The following is an 18,915-nucleotide window of genomic DNA, read 5'->3' as shown; positions in this document are numbered from 1 at the left end:
TGCGTACTGTGTCGTGCGGACACAGAGAGAAGCGAGAGAGTTCAGGGACGACAGTTTGTACTTCTCGGCTACTCGAGGCTGATCTGCAGACCCTCTGCAGACCAGCGGCGACCCTGGACACCGCCGTGGATTCGAACCCGGGACTCTCGGAGAGCGCCTTCATCTACACGGAGCCGTCGGGCAGCATGGTGGTGAACTGCGCGGGCTGCGAGCGGCCGGTCCTGGACCGGTTCCTTCTGAACGTGCTGGACAGAGCGTGGCACGCCAAGTGTGTGCGCTGCAGCGACTGCAGCTGCCGCCTCACCGAGAAATGTTTCACTAGAGACTCCAAACTGTACTGCAGGGAGGACTTCTTCAGGTCGGTACCTTTTGTGTCTCTTCTTCTTGTTTTATACCCGAGCCTGAAAAACACATGCACACTCTTCCCATACCATAACCACACAGACTTCCAGTGTCACCGTACCGACCTAGGTTTTAAGCAGGGCCTACCAACATTTAGCAGAACCTCGCGATGTGGTTGTCTATTTTACCTTTGTCTCTCTCTTTTTTCATACCCGAGAAAAACACATGCATACTCTTCCCACACCATAACCACACGGGAACACAGACTCAGTGTCACCGTACCGACCTAGGTTTTAAGCAGGGCCTACCAACATTTAGCAGAACCTCGCGATGTGGTTGTCTATTTTGTTGTTGTCCCTTTTTTATGGCGTAAAAGTCTTTCACGTTTCCGACACCGTTTGTTTACGTGCAGGCCACAAACTTGACACCCGCCACTTCACACCTCGCTGAGAAGTGCTCTCCATGAGAAAAGGAGGGACAGTAGTCCCCATTTCCTCCTATCAAACTTTATGGCGCGAGGAGAGAGATAGGGTAAACTCGTAGCCTCCATGGCATGCCGAAAACTGGGGGTTTGGAGGGTCTACAGGGTCTTTGGAAGCTTTTATGTGCTATTTTCTGATTGCATATAGACAACATAGGTTGAATTACCCCGTTTTTTTAGAACTGGGCTAATCAGAAAACAGCAGAAGACCACCAAACCCACAGTTCTATAAGCCTGCTACGGAGGCTAGTAAACTTGGCGCGGGTCTCAGGCGGTGAAAGCGGACGCCTCCGCCAACAGAGACGGGAACAATTATGATTTTATGGCTCATAAACTCGGCATTGATACCGCGGCTGAATCTTAAACACTCCAAACGTTCAACACACGAAAAAACTTCAAAATTCTCCAGACCACAATTTTAACACACAGCAATGTGATAAGGATTCTCTTAGGCCAAAATATGCCCCCAGGTACAGTAGGATAACATCGTTTCGCCACCTAGATGTGGCAGATTGGGCCCTAATATGATAATATTTACCAAATCTACTTTGTATCATGATTTCATAAGTATCGCGTCTGCACTTTACACGTGATATTGGAGACACGGGTAAAAGTGACAAAGGATTTTTAAAAATATAAGTGTTTATCTATAGTTTACCTTTAAATTGTTTCTGCTTATTCCAGATGTAAAATATTTTACCAAAGTCAATTTTACATTTTTTTAATAGTCTTCTCACTTAACAATTTGATATACGATTTGGATGAAAATGCATTTTATTTTATATTCCCGACTACAAATCTATCTATGTAAATCTTAAAATAACGTGTGGCAGGAAAGGTGATACACGGAGTGCCAGACACGCTCAGAGACCCTGTTAATTTGGAACACGCCACCGAAAAAAAGTTAACGTAGCCAGGTTATAATTCAATAATGTAACATAACCAAGTTACACAGTAGTGCGTCTATATCATGATGCATTGCATACATGCTGCTTAGAACTGGTATATCCTAGGAGATACAAGTATATTAGTAACACAAGACACCCCAGAAAACTCGCCGACCGGAGCACAACTGATTGACAAGTAGACAGACGACATGTTTAGGTAGGCAGACAATGCGGAAACCAGGGCCGAGGGTGAAAAAACTCGCCACAACGTTGTGATTTTAAATTTCATGGTTGAACACAACTATTATAGTTGTCCCAAAAAATACTAAAAAAAAGTTTATAATTTTTGTATGTCAAACGCTTCCGGTCCCATCGTGTAGGTTATATGTTTAAGTCGTATGCCACGATTTTGTAGAAAGCGTAAGATTCGCGTCCTCCCTCCCAAGCCCGACTGCATGCATGTGTGTCTGTCCCGTACATGACCGAAGCCGACCCGATGTTTTGTCCCTGACCAGTCGCGGATTTCCATTGCAAATGCAGCACGGCGTGGGACCCCCATGTTCCCGTGTGTGTGTGTCTATGGTAATGTAGTACCATCGGGCGATTGCTATGAACTGCCGCTATAATAGTGCTGTAGAAATAATCCTTTGAAATGAATAAGTCAACACACTCGTACGTTACGACGGTCTTGGAGATGTGTCTTAAAAAGTAGCATGTCACAAAAATCCAGAAGCCGTGTTAGAATCGCTGGCAAAGTTGTCCCCGTGTGTGTCCTGTGTACGTTCGTGTTCTTGAATACATGACATGCACGGTGGTTGAGTTTAGTGTGTGTGGCGGCGGTGAAAAACTAAAATAGACCTTTCACGGCTTTGAGTGCGCGTCTCCGGGGCCGAGTAACGCGCCCGTAACCTCTAGCCGTCCCCGGGCCGCCCTCACATCCGGTACCTTCTCTTCTCTCTCTTTTTTTATCCGTCCGGGGCCAAGCGCTCCTGTGAGCCTTATTTCAGCGGGTCTTTCTGCATGTGTTTGTACATGCGTGCGGCTGAATAATGCATGCCCTGCCGGACTGTGTGCCGTTATTGTACGTCCGGGCCGCGGGTATTGTCGGCGCGCACAAAACCGCGGCTCTGCGGCGGCCGGCGCTGATCGCAGATGGTTTTGATGTATCAGAGCTCCGATATTCATCGCCGATCCCGGAGGAACCCTAGCTCCGGCCCGGCTAAAAAGGAGGGCTGCTTCTGGATGTTTCTCTTCCCTTTCACTAGTCCCTACAACCGCCGCCGACCATTTTGCGACGGCCTTGGAATTTTACCACATCAGATACTGTCGAGGCGGTCTGTATTGCGTATAATAATGCACGTACGACTAAAACTGTCACTTTCAGTCTACACCTCGCTTCACTTTCACTTAGCTTGTCCAATGCCTGATGGTCAGGTCAAAATCAGACTTGAGGTTGTACAAAAGCACGTCTTTATAACCCTGGAGCTTTAACGTATTGAATCTCTAGACCGGTTCTTAAATAGACGTTGTGCATGTGTGTGTCTGTTCTGTCATGTCAGTATGTCGTGTCGGACAGTCCTGAGTATTTGAGCCCATATCATACAGAACACTCTAGTAACAACTCCTGCTACACCGTCAGCATGCAAATGCCTGCGTTTAGCACCTCGCTACGGAATACGTACCATAAACACGCCGGGGTCAGAACACGTAACCTCCGGCCGTCCGCAGAGGGAGGACCGACCCACAGGCGAGCCTCACATGGTCGCCGACACAAGCCAAGCAGAGGTTAGGCATACTAGTAGTCTCCACCAGACTTCTTTTGTAGGCTGAATAAATCGTAGAAATCGGCCTAAAATGGTATCAATTGATTGACGAGTGAAGGTAGCCGGCCATCAACGATCAAATTGGCCTGCAGGCCAAAAGAAGTCTGGTGGAGACTAGGTTAGGCGTGCTTTGGACGTTTTTTTACAGGTATTTTGTCGGGCTGTCAATTTTGCAAGCTTTTCTGTTGGTATACTATCATAGAGCTTAAAACAAAACGAGACGAAATGCCTAAAACGTCCGTAGATAGCTTGGAGACTTCTGCTATTCGTAAACGAGCGTAAAAGTGGAGGACCGCCGACCTGAATGTATTTCCTCTACTGTAGATTCTGAAATTTTCTGAGTTGATAATATCATACACAATAAACTTAATTGCATAAAAAATGTTCAATGTATCATTAGTACAACGTATGGCATCTACCGCATCAAACGTACAGCGAGCCCAACCCTAATCCTAACCCTACCTTACAAAATACTATTTTATGTAGCTATAGTATGGGACGAGAATATGCGTTTGCAATCACTGTAGTGGAATTCTGAAGTTTATATATTCAAATTGTCCCCAGACAACGATTTTATTTTGCCGGAGGCATGACGACATTTACCCCCAAATATAACAGTATTTCTGTGCGATCCGCGCCGGTGAACCCCTTTGGCTAGCCGTTCCACCCTCAAGTGAATCTTTACCTGTAGGTCTGAAGTCTACAAGCCTTGCCATAAATCAAAGTTCCTCCGCCTTCGATCGGCCGGCCGGATCCGCGGGCGATCTGCTCCAGAATTTCCCCGACACGGTCAGACGTCAGGCCGCGGCCAGGAGACAGGTCCGAGCTGTATTCTTCCTTCTCTTTCCAACACTGTCGTCTGTATCGCGGTTTCTATGCCTAACACGTCCTACCTTAATAGTACATTTGTACTATAAGTATAAGATTCGCTGGTGCAACGTTTTTGAAAGGATTTGTGACACTGTAGAGCAGTAGACAGCTACTATACTCTTCCTTCTCTTTGCAATGCTGCTGTCCGTATCGCAGTTTTCATATAGAATCTGGCACGTCCTACCTTACTTTACTAAGATTTGCTGGTGTAACGTTTTGAAAGGATTTGTCACACTTTGGGCAGTAGACATGTACAATACTCCTCCTTTTATGTACAATTTTCCTTTTCTTGCCAACAGGCATCATAAAGCAATTTTATAGTCTGATACGTCCTGCCTTACCATTGCTATACTCAGATTCACTAGTGTAATATTTTGAAAAGTCACGATTTGTCACATTGCAGGACCGTAGACAGGTCGGAGTAAGCCGATATCCCTCCTTGTTGCCAAACTCTTCCTCATAAAGCAATTTTTATAGAGTCTGATACGTCCTACCTTACCATTGCTATACTTAAGATTTGCTGGTGTAACATTTGAAAAGGATTCGCCACACTTTAGGGCAGTAGACATGTACTATACTCTTCCTTTTCTTGCCAAACTCTTCCTCATAAAGCAATTTTTATAGAGTCTGATACGTCCTACCTTAACATTGCTATACTTAAGATTCGCTAGTGTAACGTTTTGAAAAGGATTCGCCACACTTTAGGGCAGTAGACATGTACTATACTCTTCCTTTTCTTGCCAACAGGCCTCATAAAGCAATTTTTATAGAGTCTGATACGTCCTGCCTTAACATTGCTATACTTAAGATTTGCTGGTGTAACATTTTAAAAAGAATTTAGCACACTGCAGGGCAGTAGACAGGTTTGAGTTACTATACTCTTCCTTCTCTAATACTCTTCCTCATACCTTCCTCTGTATCTGTATCTGTATAGCCGGTATAACCGCCTTTCGGCGTAACACACCAGCTTTGCAGGCACGCGGCGCGGCGGCAGCTGGCTATATTACACCGATCGACTTGTTACACCTAACCCTTGAACTTCTAGCTCTAGACATTGTTTAAAGCTATCTATTGACAATGCCCCTACTGTACTTGGTGACAGTGAGTTCCACTCTGCGATAGTTCTAGGAAAGAATGAATTCTTGAACACCTCAATCCCCATACATACTTTGTATAGAGTCTGATACGTCCCACCTTTCTTACAATTGCTATACGAAGATTCACTGTTAGTGTTATATTTTTCAAAGGACAGAAAGAGAAGAGTGCTTGACTCAGGTATGATCTGGCGGCGGTAACTTTGCGGGTCTGTGCCCGGACAACTGGGACTCAGGTCTGGTTATTTATCACTCATCCTCCCTGTCTAAACCTGGATCGATCTCTGATGCCGAACAGAAATCAATGCCGAAAAAAAGGAGGAAAGAAAACATAGTACATACCATACCCACGGATCGAATGCGCTGCACATTGTTGTTAGGCCAAATATTCAAAACACACGCGTCTCTGCAGAAGTAGTATAAAGGGCATCCAGTGCGATTTCAGAGCAGCAAAACAGGAAATATTCTAAATAAGGCAATCTTTATGATTTTGGCACATACTGCTTCACATTAGCACATTTCAATCAGTATTTCATACTTTGGGTATCTAAAACTGCAGAAACAGGTAACAAAAAGAGTCCTTTTATTTTATGGGTGGTACCCTAAAAATCAGCCAAGGGACCTTCCAGTGGCCATTTTCTGTCAGAATTTTGGATATTTTTGCTCCATGAGGGTCACTCGGATAGTGTTGTTTGAACCCAGTATGTAGATAAATAACTAGAATACTAACTTTGAAAAAAATCTGGTTTCCAAGCCCTAAAAACTGCACTGGATGCCTTTGTTTTGAAGACCACGTAAAGGCCCCATGCAGGAGGTCTCTCCAGACGAAAAGAGCGCCTTTTTTTCGGTCCATGTTCATAAACGTGTAAATCGATAGTCGGAATTAGGAATATGAATTCCGCCTGCTGAGATGGGGGCCGAGGGATCCTGAGGTCATCTGTGATTCCTGGGCGTAATGCAGACGTATAGTAGACTGTGTGTGGTGGATCCCGAAAATGTAACGGCCTTAGATGTTGAGCCTAAGAAAACGTCGCGATGTTTGAGGAATGTCGCAGCCTTCTGACGCCGTCCTGTTGTCGTCCTGTTTCGTAAAATCAGAACAATAATAGTACGATTGACGAATGAAGTACTAGTAGTACACACTATCACGCACACACTTTTTTGTAATCGTCACAATGATTAAAAAAAGTGTAGCTGACAGAAATATTTAATTTTCATGCCAAGAGTAAAATAAAATCTACCCGTGTGACTTATGACTGCTGTCTATATAGAGCAGATCGTCTTAAAGATCATTTGTAAACTCCAAGGGGCGCCCAGCTGAGTTGAAGACACCCTGATGATGTTTTAATGAAGCCTGGGTGATCGGGTGATGACCAGGGCGCTTGTTCTAATAACCCCGGATAACCAAATAAAATAGCCTGTATCGGCGACCCGTATTGACGTAGGACGGTTCGTAATCCGATTATGTTATTAACATTGTTGATATTAAAGTTGAAACAACAATTATAGATCAGTTATACATGTGTTGTAAGCCGCGGAGTTTTCTGTATGTGCGAACTGTTTCTATTGTAAAGGAACGTGACAATAACAGACTTAACTAACCTCAAATTGACCACAAATTATGTTCACATGAATAAATTATAACACGGGTATCTCCTAAATAGGAGCTGTCACTACAAATAATCATCTAAACCTGAGCACTGCGAGGGGGACATACGATATGCCAATTATCAACACAGATGACAAGTTTGTAGAACAATAAACAAATATTAACAATTACACACAATTTAAAACGTTAACAACTAAGTTCAAATATAAATCTAAATCCAGCTTATCTGTAACCATTACTATCACTACATTCATATTGTTTCAAAATTGCCGCTTACAGTAAATTAGGATATACTAGTACAATATTTTCACGCCCTTGTTATTTCACCCTAACATTGCAGTTTGCCTTCATTGATAGCCTTCATTATCAGTTGCCATCAATAAATCTACCACTAGTATTTCCATGTGGTTTCAAGCCTTTTTCTTCAGCTGCCTTACCGTGTTGCGACGGTAGGGGACGGGATACAGGCCGCACACTTTTACACCGACCAATACCACGTACAGGGGTCATGCTACTATTTCGCTGCAGGAAATACAACAATAAAACTCGTTAAGTAGGCATTAAAAATAAAAGTACGACACAAAAATTACTCGAATGTTTGATGATGAAAATACAAGAACACCCCTCCCTCTCCCATCTATGTTACTCCGTGCACTGCGTGCAGTATAATGTATGCCGCCCGTGTGTTGTTATGACCTAAAAATACAGTTCCACCGGTCCGTCGTCTGACATTTAGACTCGACTGACGAAGATTCACGGTATGACTCACATCCTGACTAGGTCCTGTTGCCAGGCAACGTGCTCTATTGTCGTCTGAAACTCTCATGTTCTGTGGTCATGGCGTCCGGACTCACTCAGTCCAAAATTAAGTAATTAAGTACACCCACAGTACATGTACAGATTAATTATTTTAAAAATACAACATTTTTATTAATAAACAGCAAATATGTCACACAATGCTAATATGCTACTTGTCATATGACAACTAGCACATTAGCACCTAGAAATCAAGTATTGTATCCTTCTGTTTCATCGGATAAGAACACTCTAAAAAGATACATATGTTGCAAATGTGATAGTGCAAGCAAGAACTTTCGAACATATACATTCGAATCGAACCTTCGAGTCGAACATACATTCCATTCGAACGTACTATCGAAATTTTATTGGAACTACATTCGAACTTTCAAATGTATCGAAAAGGAGGACACCCAGGTAGTTTCACTGGGTTACTAAGATCCGTACAACCAACGTTTTGCATAACTTGAAAGTCAGTGACAGAGAAAGAAGGTTAAGATGTCGGTGTTGTATCTATATCGGATGTCTCTCCCTGTTAGCAGACTCGGGCGGAGTGAATGATGAAGCGATGACATCTTACTACCCGTGCGGCGGGTCAGTCGCTCGTTCCCGGCGGGGTACTGCGTGTCTCCGCGGCGGGGCGGCCCGGTGTTGTGTTTCCCCTGTCAGCCCTCGTTTCACGCCGGCTGCCGACCCGCTAACCTGCCGTCAGACCCGCTCTGATCATAACCACGCAACAAACAACACGGGAACATGCCGACTGTCATAGGCTATCAAACTAGTGGAGTTGACGTGCTCAGAAACATTCATATGGGCAAGTACAAAGTAGAACAATAGTAGCTTTTGTAGTATAGGATGGCTTTGACTTCCATCGACTCGACAGATACCACTTAACGTTATAAAACTCTATGCATAATTAGAAAACATGATTTTAGTTTTCTTTTTCAATTGCAAAAATAAAATGTATATTCTTTATCGGTAAATGGTAAACAACAAAGTATTATGATCCTTCTGTGAACAAGGGTCTGTGAAGCCGTATTGTAGGTGGACCTGTGTATCGGTGATCCCTGGTTCGAGTCCCACAGGTTTCCAAGGTCGCGCGTGCTCGAGTTCACTCCATCTATTGTCAACCATACCATTAAGAAAAATCCACCGCACTTGTCGTATAATATAGGGATAAAGCATTGTATGGCCAAGGCCACGGAACACAAATGATCAAACACTTAGTGTTGAAGCTTTCACCGGAAAAAATAACAGTAAGAGATGAGAACATTTGCGAACACTTGGTGACAGGTCGGTAATTCGCTACTGTGTCGTAAATATCTTTCAGCGGTTCTCGGGTTCAACTCCCGGGCATTGACCTTCTGATAATCCCAGCTATAATTCCACTTCCCAACTCCTGTCTCCTGTCAGTGCTTTGGAGTAAGAACTTTGGAGTAAAACGCACAGTTATTTGCAAGGAATATACCGTACAAGCACGTCGACGAGCAGCTAAGAACAGGGGGAAACTAACACATGTGCAAAAACAGGAAATCACACTAATTTTGAATCATCCTTCACCTACCACGCATCCCTTTTCTATGTGTATTTTTCTATGTGAGAGAAATCTGTAGTTGACAGTGATTCCCACGTGCAGCGCCGTAACGCCGTGTTGTTTTGAAAACTTACACATGTGAAAAAAGCAGGAATCACACTAATTTTGACTCATCCTTCACCTACCACACATCTCTTTTCTGTTAGTATTTCTATGTGAGAGAAGTCTGTAGTTGACAGTGATTCCCACGTGCAGCGCTCGTAACGCCATGTTGTTTTGGAAACTTACACATGTGAAAAAAAAGCAGGAAACACGCTCTAATTTTGGCCCATCCTTCACCCTTTCCGCATCTCTTTTCTATGTGTATTTTTCTGTAAAGAGAAATCTGTAGTTGACAGTGATTCCCACGTGCAGCGCCGTAACGCCGTGTTGTGTCGGCACTGAGTTCCAGCTGCACAGATCCGCCCGAGTTCTGGCTTTCCGCGGATTAGCTGATTGCGCGCTGAGAGGGAAAAGATGTGCTTATTTGTGCAGATGGTTATTTGAGACACTCCGCCGATTCCATTCAATCTGCTTATTATATTTGGCAGCGCAGTGTCTTTCCCGTACCCCGTCTTTACCGTCAAATGGGCGGGTATTTAAGCCCAGTTTTCCCTAACCTTTGCCACACACATATCAGGCCAGGGCCAGGGGCTGGCAGCCCGGACCTAGATATTGAATATTACCTACACTTCGTTAGAGGGTAGTGAACATAAGACTCCGGAAGACCCAGAATGGCGCTGCAAAGCTGGGCAGAAAGACGTCTTTAAGCTAATTGAAAGGACGGAATGTAATTTTGACGACTGTACGCGAGGACGGGCGACACAAATGGGATTATGTCAGCCTTAAGAGATCGGGTTGGACTTGTAGCTCAGGCCGGGGACAAGTTCTAAAGACTTGCCGCCCTGTCATCACGGAACATGGCCGCAAGCGATCATGTTACAGGTGGTCTTCTCGCTCTCTCTTTTCTCTCCTTCTGTACGTCAAACTTTTTCTCTATCTGTTTATGTCTTTTGTCTCGTGTCTCATATCTCTCTCTGTTTCTCTATGTTTCCATATGTCTTTTAGTCTCTTTCGCTCTCTCCATCTCTGTCTGGCGCTCTCTCTCTCTCCATCTTTCTCTCTCTCCATCACTCTGTGCGTGTGTCTGTCTGTCTGTCTCTCTCTTTCTCCATCTCTCTCTCTGTGTCTGTTGCTCTTTCTTTCAGCATCCTACACAAAGGCGGTATATCCTAGTCTTGCCAGGAGTCTGTTCTGTACAGCCGTCCTGATACGAGTCAGGCCAATGCATGCCTGTACGTCGCGACAACTGCCCTTACAGCTGAGGTGGTGGGGCAAGTTTCCAAGTCGCACTCGCCGTTCCCGAGACGCGCGCCCTTGTACTTATCTCGGTCACCGAGACGCAAGAACCGCCGTCCTGGGAACGATGCCCTCAACCTTAACTTCACGGGTCGAGCTTCGTACCTGAGCTAGCCGCAGGAGTCTGTTTTGAAGTACTCTTGAAAGAACGACTTTGCCGCACTTTGTAGTGACGACGGCAAATCAACATCATAAAATATAACCTCTATGACATATCATGGATGTAACTAGTTTGCTACAAGGCGAGTGACTGTATTATGGCGACACAAAGTGTAAAAATACTGCCGACGTCTTTTAGGGCGAATATTTATAACATCAAAGGTCCGTTTTAGTTTTGTGTTGATGAAGACAGATCATTTCTGTGTGGTTTTGCAGGGCAGGACACTTTTCTACTGCCAAAAGACCAAGAATATAAGGTCTTAGTCTCTACCAGACTAACTACGCTGGCTATATATAAGAGAATATTTGCCAGGGGAGTTTGGCCGCCTTGTAAGTTTGACTTTCCACAAGCCTTCGGAGGAAAGAAAGAAACTACCTCCCCGCGGCCGGACTCCCTTGACCAATTTTACTCCCATTTTTGCCGAATTCTACGATCCCGTATTCCCGTAGAAAGGCCTGGTGGAGGCTAATAAGCTCTAACATAAAGCCGTAAAAGACCCTATTCCATTTGAAGCTGAGATTGACAGGAAGGCGTTTGGTGATTGACGTGTGGAAGCCAGGTTGATACTGCAGCCCCTACCTTGCCCTGCCGGGGTTGTGGAAGGTGTGAGACCTGGACGGGTGTAGACTGGGCCAGGTGTCCGCCAGATGTGGGACTGGCGTCACACCGCACGGAAAAACCGACAGACCTCAGCCCAATGTAGCCTGTGTGCTTGGATATGGCACAAAAACACAGGACTGAAACAACTACCCCCGCCCCTAAACCGCTTGTGTTGTCGATGTTTCGTTTGGATATTTTGTTCGACTGTGTGAGTGTGTGTGTGTGTGTGTGTGTGTGTGTGTGTGTGTGTGTGTGAGAGAGAGAGAGAGAGAGAGAGAGAGAGTGTGTGTGTGGGTGAGAGAGAGAGAGAGAGAGAGAGAGAGAGAGAGAGAGAGAGAGAGAGAGAGAGAGAGAGAGAGAGTGTGTGTGTGTGTGTGGGGGGGGTGATAGCAGGTGATTTTGCATTGAGTTGCACCTTTGAGAAATTGCAAACAACGGACGAAGCTCCAGTGATGTATCTGTATGACCCCACCACAGGGACTTGCCCCGGTATCGCTTTTGTTATTCGATTGATTCGGGTAATCGAATCCCAATAAAGTACATCTAATTAAGTCTCGACGAACATTCCGTTGTTCGATTCGATTTGATATGTATGTCTGGATTTCGGTAACAATTCATTAGGGGTGAAGTCTGCCATCTCCGATTGCCCTTAAAAAGAATCAAGGTAGGGGGGGTGAAGTCTGCCATCTCTGATTGCCTATTTTTTTTTATTTTCAGACGGTTCGGTACGAAGTGCGCGGGGTGTACTTTGGGTAAGGGGGTGAAGTCTGCCATCTCTGATCGCCTTGTTTATTTATCTATTTATTATTTATTGTTGTTTGTATTCCAGACGGTTCGGTACGAAGTGCGCGGGGTGTACTCTGGGTAAGGGGGTGAAGTCTGCCATCTCTGATCGCCTTGTTGTTTTATTTCCAGACGGTTCGGTACGAAGTGCGCGGGGTGTACTCAGGGGATCCTTCCGAACGACCTGGTGAGGAGAGCGAGGAACAAGGTGTTCCACCTGAAGTGCTTCACGTGCGCCGCCTGCGCCAAGCAGATGGCGACGGGAGAGGAGCTGTTCGTTGTGGACGACGACAAATTCATCTGTAAAGACTGCTATCACAACAAAGTCACAGGTGCGTTTGTTTGTTTGTTTGTTAGAGTTTTGTTCTCTCACAACGAAGTCACAGGTGCGTTTGTTTGTTTGTTTGTTTGTTTGTTTGTTTGTTTGTTTGTTAGAGTTTTGCTCTCTCACAACGAAGTCACAGGTACATCAGCATTTGTTTGTTGGTTGGTTTCTTAGCGTCTTTGCAAACACTGTTATCCTACAACCAAGTCGCAGATAAGATTGTTACTAACAAAGTTACAGGTACGATCTGTTTGTTGGTTTGTTTTAGCTTTTGTTAAGACCGTTATCCCAACAAACTTACAGGTTCGTCTAAGTTTGTTTGTTTGTTTGAAACTTTGTTAAAGACTATCACAACAAAGTTACAGGTTCGTCTGCAAAGGGTTAGGTGAAATAACGTGTTAGCGTTGCAATACAGCAAACTCTAAAGGAAAACAAGTCGATGTCAAAACGCCATCCTAAACCTGTTAGTGACAAATAAAAGTGCTCCCCGACCCTCAGTCATAAAAACAGTCTCATGTTCCGTCGCGCCCCCCTCCCCCCTCCTGTAGCCCGTTGGCCTAATTTGTGTTCGGTTTGGGGTCAGGGTGAAGGTCGGGGTGGCGTTCCCATGGTTACCGCACGACAAGGAGGCTGGCTCCCGGTCGTCAATATGACGCTTTAGTGCCCTCTGCTAAACCGGTCTGTTTTCTCACTTTGAATCACAACTTTTTTTTCTGGAAAATTACCTCAATTTTTCGTTCTGATTTTGAAGTGACCCGAAATTTTGAAAATTTACAATTTTAGTTTACTTATTGGGGGCTTTTATCACCTTTCCATCAGTTATCTCTTGACATTAGTATTACAGTAGTATTTTCTTCACAAGTTCAAAGTTCCATTTCCTTATTGTACTAACACATTCCCAATTTTAAAGTTCAAGTTCTGTTCAAAGATTGTAATAACACACTTACAAGTTGAAAGTTCTAGTAGTCGCAGATTGTACTAACACAAATTCACAGTTTCAAAGTTCGATCCAAAGATTTTACAAACATAAAGTCGTAAGTTGAAAGTTGTAATCACAGATTGTACTATTATAAACACAAGCTGAAAGTTCTAGTCACAGCTAGATTGTATAGTGGCAGGCCGTTCTATCGTCAGACTGTAGACAACATTACATCAGTGCTTTACTGTCCACACCAGCGACATTAACCAGGATCTAACGTACAAACCAAGTTTTGTTCTCAGGTTGTAATAACACAACGTCACAAGTTGAAGTCACAGATAGTACTAACACTAGATCAGCCTAGTCGCACGTCGTTCTAGCGTCAGACAGCAGACAACATTACAACACTACTTTACTGTCCACACCAGCGACATTAACCAGGATCTATCAACCGTCCATCAGGGAAGACTTGCATATAGAATCGATTACCAACCCGTTATCCCGCACACATCAGTCTCTGTCAGCCGGGCTCAGGAGTTTACTAGCGCCGGGGTGATGTCTGCTGGAGAATAGATTTATCTGTATATTCCTGATGTCAACAAAGAGAACAACTAGCACAATACATATTCTAGACATGTAAAATTGTAAACCACCATACTTATACAGTTGTAAAACACTCAAGAGGTTACTATCACCGGGGCTCTGTCTCCGATAAAATAGATTTCTGTAGACTTCTGATGTTAACAAACAGAGCAACTAACGCACAACACATATTCTACACTAACATACTCCAGTAAAATGGATTTCTGTATACTCATATCAACAAACAGAACAACTAATACAAACACAGAGATATTCTAAACATGTAAACCACCATACTCTATATTACCTGTGCAGAGTTGTAACATACTCCAGTAAAATAGATTTCTGTGTACTAATGTCAACAAAGAGAACACACAACCACAAATATTCCAGGCTTTCTGTATACTCATAGCAACAAAGAAAACAACTAACGCACAACACAGATATTCTAGACTTGTAAACCAACATACTCTTATTAGTCTTAATACTTGTGCGGAGTTGCAACATACTGTACTATTTTTTAGCAACGTTTTATAGCACCGTAAAGAATCTATTAACATGTAGTATAATTCAACAATAACTACATGTAATTTTACCATAAAGCACGTATCACAAGTATCCTGTATCTTTCACACCGTATTTTGCTTAGTAATTAATCAATTTGAGGCTATGGACAGGACAGAATGATATTGTCACAATAGTGGAAAGAATTTGCACTATTGACAAAATAGTACAAAATTTTGTATCAATGACAGTATAGTCCCGTCAATAGGTGAAAATATTATATACGTAATCCTGCAAAATATTCTGTTATTGCCAATACACATTCATTTTGCTCATATTTTTCCTATGTTGTGACCCACAACTACAAGGATATAGCTGTAGTCCATGTAATCGGCGTACATTACACATAGTAGTTGTCCCACATTCCCATCCATCCACACTGTCCGTTAGTAAGTTATTAGTCCCATTTGCGGCCCACCAGGGTACATCATATTAGCCCTGTTGCTGGGGCTCCCCAGACTCTTGTCCGGCCGCAATTCGGTCGTAATGTCGTAATTTACCTGAAGTGTCGTAAATCAAATCAGCGTAATTCGATCAGTCATCTCGGCTGGGCGGCCATTAGCGATGTTCAGTTGGCACCCGGGATCCGGGAATGATCTATGCTTTTTCATGGCTGGTCGGTAAAATTTCCACCGGTATTTAAAATAAAAGAATTTCGAGATCTCGTCTATTGAAATAAGAAAAACAAAACAAAACAAAACAATGTCTAAAAGTTAGGAAACGTCAGTATATTTCTATGCAGGAATGATCTAAATTTGCACCGGTATTTACAAAGAATTTCGAGATCTCGTCCTTTGAAAGCGAAAAATGTACTCATATCGTCTCAAATGAAATAAAATCAAATAAACACAATGTATTGCTGAAATACCGTATTTAGCCTACGTCTGAAAGTTAGATAAAGTCTCAGTATAATATTATGTACAATTTACTACTAACGTTTATAATCTAGACATTTGTGAATGGTTAATTCTACCCTGTAAAAGGGTTAGGAAAATTTTGTATATTTCTATTATGAAATGATATAAATTTCTGATGTTCCCCGTCTTTGTTCGTACAATAATTGAGAATGTCTTGTGTTTTAAACGACATAATTTCTGATCAGAAAATAAATCTGGATAATGGATGTATAGTTTTTCTGTCAACAATATTTTATTGAGTTGGTATGCCAATCTATAAAATTGTGGATAGATTTGAGCTATATCTAGAATGTAACACTAGAATATAACGTTTGCTAATGTTTTTTTTTTAATGTTACATTTACTTTTGGGTACGAAGCTGGAACCAATGCATATGGATAAAATCACTTTTCAAAATATCTGTCTCAAAATACAAAATCTGCAAAATCCCTACCACCACAGATATTGATCAGTGTACGCCCGGTCGTTATTTTATGGTAATGCTTGGTTTAGTCAACTTGGATCTGTCTCAACTTCAAATGTCAAACTGCAAATGATGATGCCATCGGAAATGTTGAGAAGTAAAAAAAAAGTACAGCGAAATTCCCAAATGTCTGTATGAGTCTAGCCTAGATTCAATGGAACGGAAAGACTGAATGTCAGAAGTCATTCAGGTGTAGGAGTTTTACCGTATTCAGGACCCAGAATCTGATAAACCTGCTCCTTCATACATAGGAACTGGGTCAGGACAAGGCAGCAACACTAGATTTCTATCTGCAAAATGTTTATATTCAATATGATTCTTTCTCTATCTTATAATCTGTCAAAAATCAATCAAAATTGCTTATTCATAAAAAAACAAGAACTTTGCAGCCATAGGATGAATTACTTCTTGTTGTACATTGACAAAATAGCCATATCATTGGGTAAAGATCTTTGAAATACAACTGCCTGTAGGTCTACTTGAGAACGTAAAGAGCGAAACGTACACTGCATGGTTATAACTAAATGGCCCCAAATCGTTTACTTGTGTTTTACCTATAAAATGAAGGATATAAAATTATCTTTTGTCATACATTAAACAATTCTTGATTGTATACTGCTATCGTGAATGTTTCAAATTTTAACAGTATGTCTATTTCGTACCAACCCGTCTTTGAAAATAAACGAATTATTTTCTGAAATAAACTTTATTGCCCAACAATCGTACAAGGTACAACACATAGCATATACTGCTACAACACATAGCATATACTGCTACACTTAATACTTGTACAATATAATATGCATACTAAGACACTTATCTACGTTACAAAAGAGTATATACAGTACGGGATAATTTTACAATCACTGGTGGAATTTCTAGCGTCCAGACATCTTTTGAAACATTGCCCTATATCATACAATACACAAGGGTTGAATCTGGGTTGAATATAGTTGACCAGGCTATCCCCAGTCACCCCCTCCCCCCAGGCGACACTAAAGACCCGTTTAGCTGTCACATCGCGTCCCGTCATATCAGTGACTTCCCAACTATCCTGTCAGCGCGATATCAGTCAATCTGTCGTCTGCAGATGTGTCAATCTTATCTCACAAACAGACAAATGTGTTCCTGACCTCCAGCCATACTATAGTGTATATATGTGTGACGACAATTATAGAGGAATGTTGGTCAGTCTTTTGTCGCAGTGTTGTCTGTAACAACATAACCTGCATTTCTGAGCCGTGTTAGTTACGCTAGGATAACCGTTTTGTGTCCATCAGACTGTAGTAGTACTCCTATATGGGTTGATTGAAAATAATAGTAAATCTTAGCAGGCTTACGCGTAGAACTCGGGTTTGGTGGTCTTTGGCTGTTGTCTGATCAACCAGGCCGGGTATGTTGTCTATATGCCATCAGAAAATAGAACATAAAAGACTTCCAAGACCATGAAGACCCCCCAAACCCCCAGTTTTTGGCATGCTATAGAGGCTAAGTTATGCTCATATCGCTGGCTAAGTCCTCCAGCATAAGCATTAATATTCAATCTATTTGGCAAAATTTACCATTTCCAGCAACCCACTTGAGTTTGGTAGAGAGAAATAATTTGTGTGTCCAGTCGGTAACTGATTATTAAACGCACATGCCTTTGTTTTGACGTGTGAATCCTCGTTAGGTTAATTACGTGCCGTCAGGGTTTCAACTGTTGTTGATAGTCATAACTCACCGTTTGGGTTGGCAGGCGTTTGGCTGTAAACCGTAGTTAGTAAGCTTCGCCGTGCATACGTACATACCTACATACCTGAAGACGACATAGCCTCCGTAGCAGGCTTATAGAACTGGGGGTTTCGGTGGTCTTCGGCTGTTTCCTGATCAGCCCAGTTCGTATAATTCAACCAGGCCGGCTATGTTGTCTATATGCAATCAGAGAATAGCACATATAAGATTCCAAAGACCCTGAAGACCCCCAAAAACCCCAGTTTTTGGTATGCTATGGAGGCTACAGACGACAGTGCTTCTAGGCACAGCAGCTTAAAACGTTACAACTTCAGAGAGCAGGTTTGGCAAATCCAGGCATAATTCGGGATTTGGAAGCCTCCGTTCCCGCGCCCCACTTCAATAGAATGTTTCAATTCTTGAGGGAGATCTCTGCCGTATCGGTAGGCATCGTGCCCGCCGGCCATCTTTCCACCCACCAAACAAATAAAAAAACTGCCATTTAGACTAACCGGGGAGATAGCAGGCCCCTCTGTGCGGCGGGTATTAACCATTCAAACCTGGCCGGCATCAGGGGACGGCCCGCCGCTATCGCTAACATCGGCGCTGGCGGCCATTTTTACACCTGTCAAACACATTAATAGGTCTTTGGTTGAGGCATTGTTTAGCGTCGACGGGACCGCGGGAAACGTGGCGTAATTAATGTAGCCGTCCCTCCGCCGTATGGACACACAAACAGACACAATATTGCCACATCGAGAGGAACAATAACCCGGGAGATGTTAACCTTCATTAGCGTGGCTCGCACTGATACATCACTCTGTAACACTTTCTCATGGCACGCATGTCGGAGGGGTTTCCGATAAAAAATATGCCGCATTGATTCTACATTTTTCACACAAAGACGAGCTCATCTCATGCTTAACATATTTCTGTTTTTGTTACCTCTAAATTATGTGTAAGAGATTAAAATAACTACACAACGTACGTATGTGAGAAGGCTTTGCTATATTTTTAATGCGTATGAACGGGTAAGATTCATTGTACTGTATG

At 43.0% G+C, this 18,915-nt stretch overlaps 1 protein-coding gene across 1 annotated transcript in view; it reads left to right on the top strand.

Moving 5' to 3' along the window:
• LOC109471481 (LIM/homeobox protein Lhx5-like) overlaps positions 1-18,915 on the top strand; it is a 118,882-nt gene that overhangs the window by 247 nt on the left and 99,720 nt on the right. Inside the window, 2 exon segments of the mRNA XM_019770812.1 lie at positions 15-358; positions 12,512-12,711. Of these exon segments, the coding sequence (XP_019626371.1) occupies positions 186-358; positions 12,512-12,711 (373 nt within the window). The 5' untranslated portion in view covers positions 15-185.

This window comes from Branchiostoma belcheri, unplaced genomic scaffold (genome assembly GCF_001625305.1).
Source record: "Branchiostoma belcheri isolate BF01 breed outbred unplaced genomic scaffold, Haploidv18h27 scaffold25, whole genome shotgun sequence".
Classification (NCBI taxonomy): domain Eukaryota; kingdom Metazoa; phylum Chordata; class Leptocardii; order Amphioxiformes; family Branchiostomatidae; genus Branchiostoma; species Branchiostoma belcheri.
Note: the sequence above shows the minus strand (reverse complement) of the source record. Positions and strands in the feature narration are given on the sequence as shown.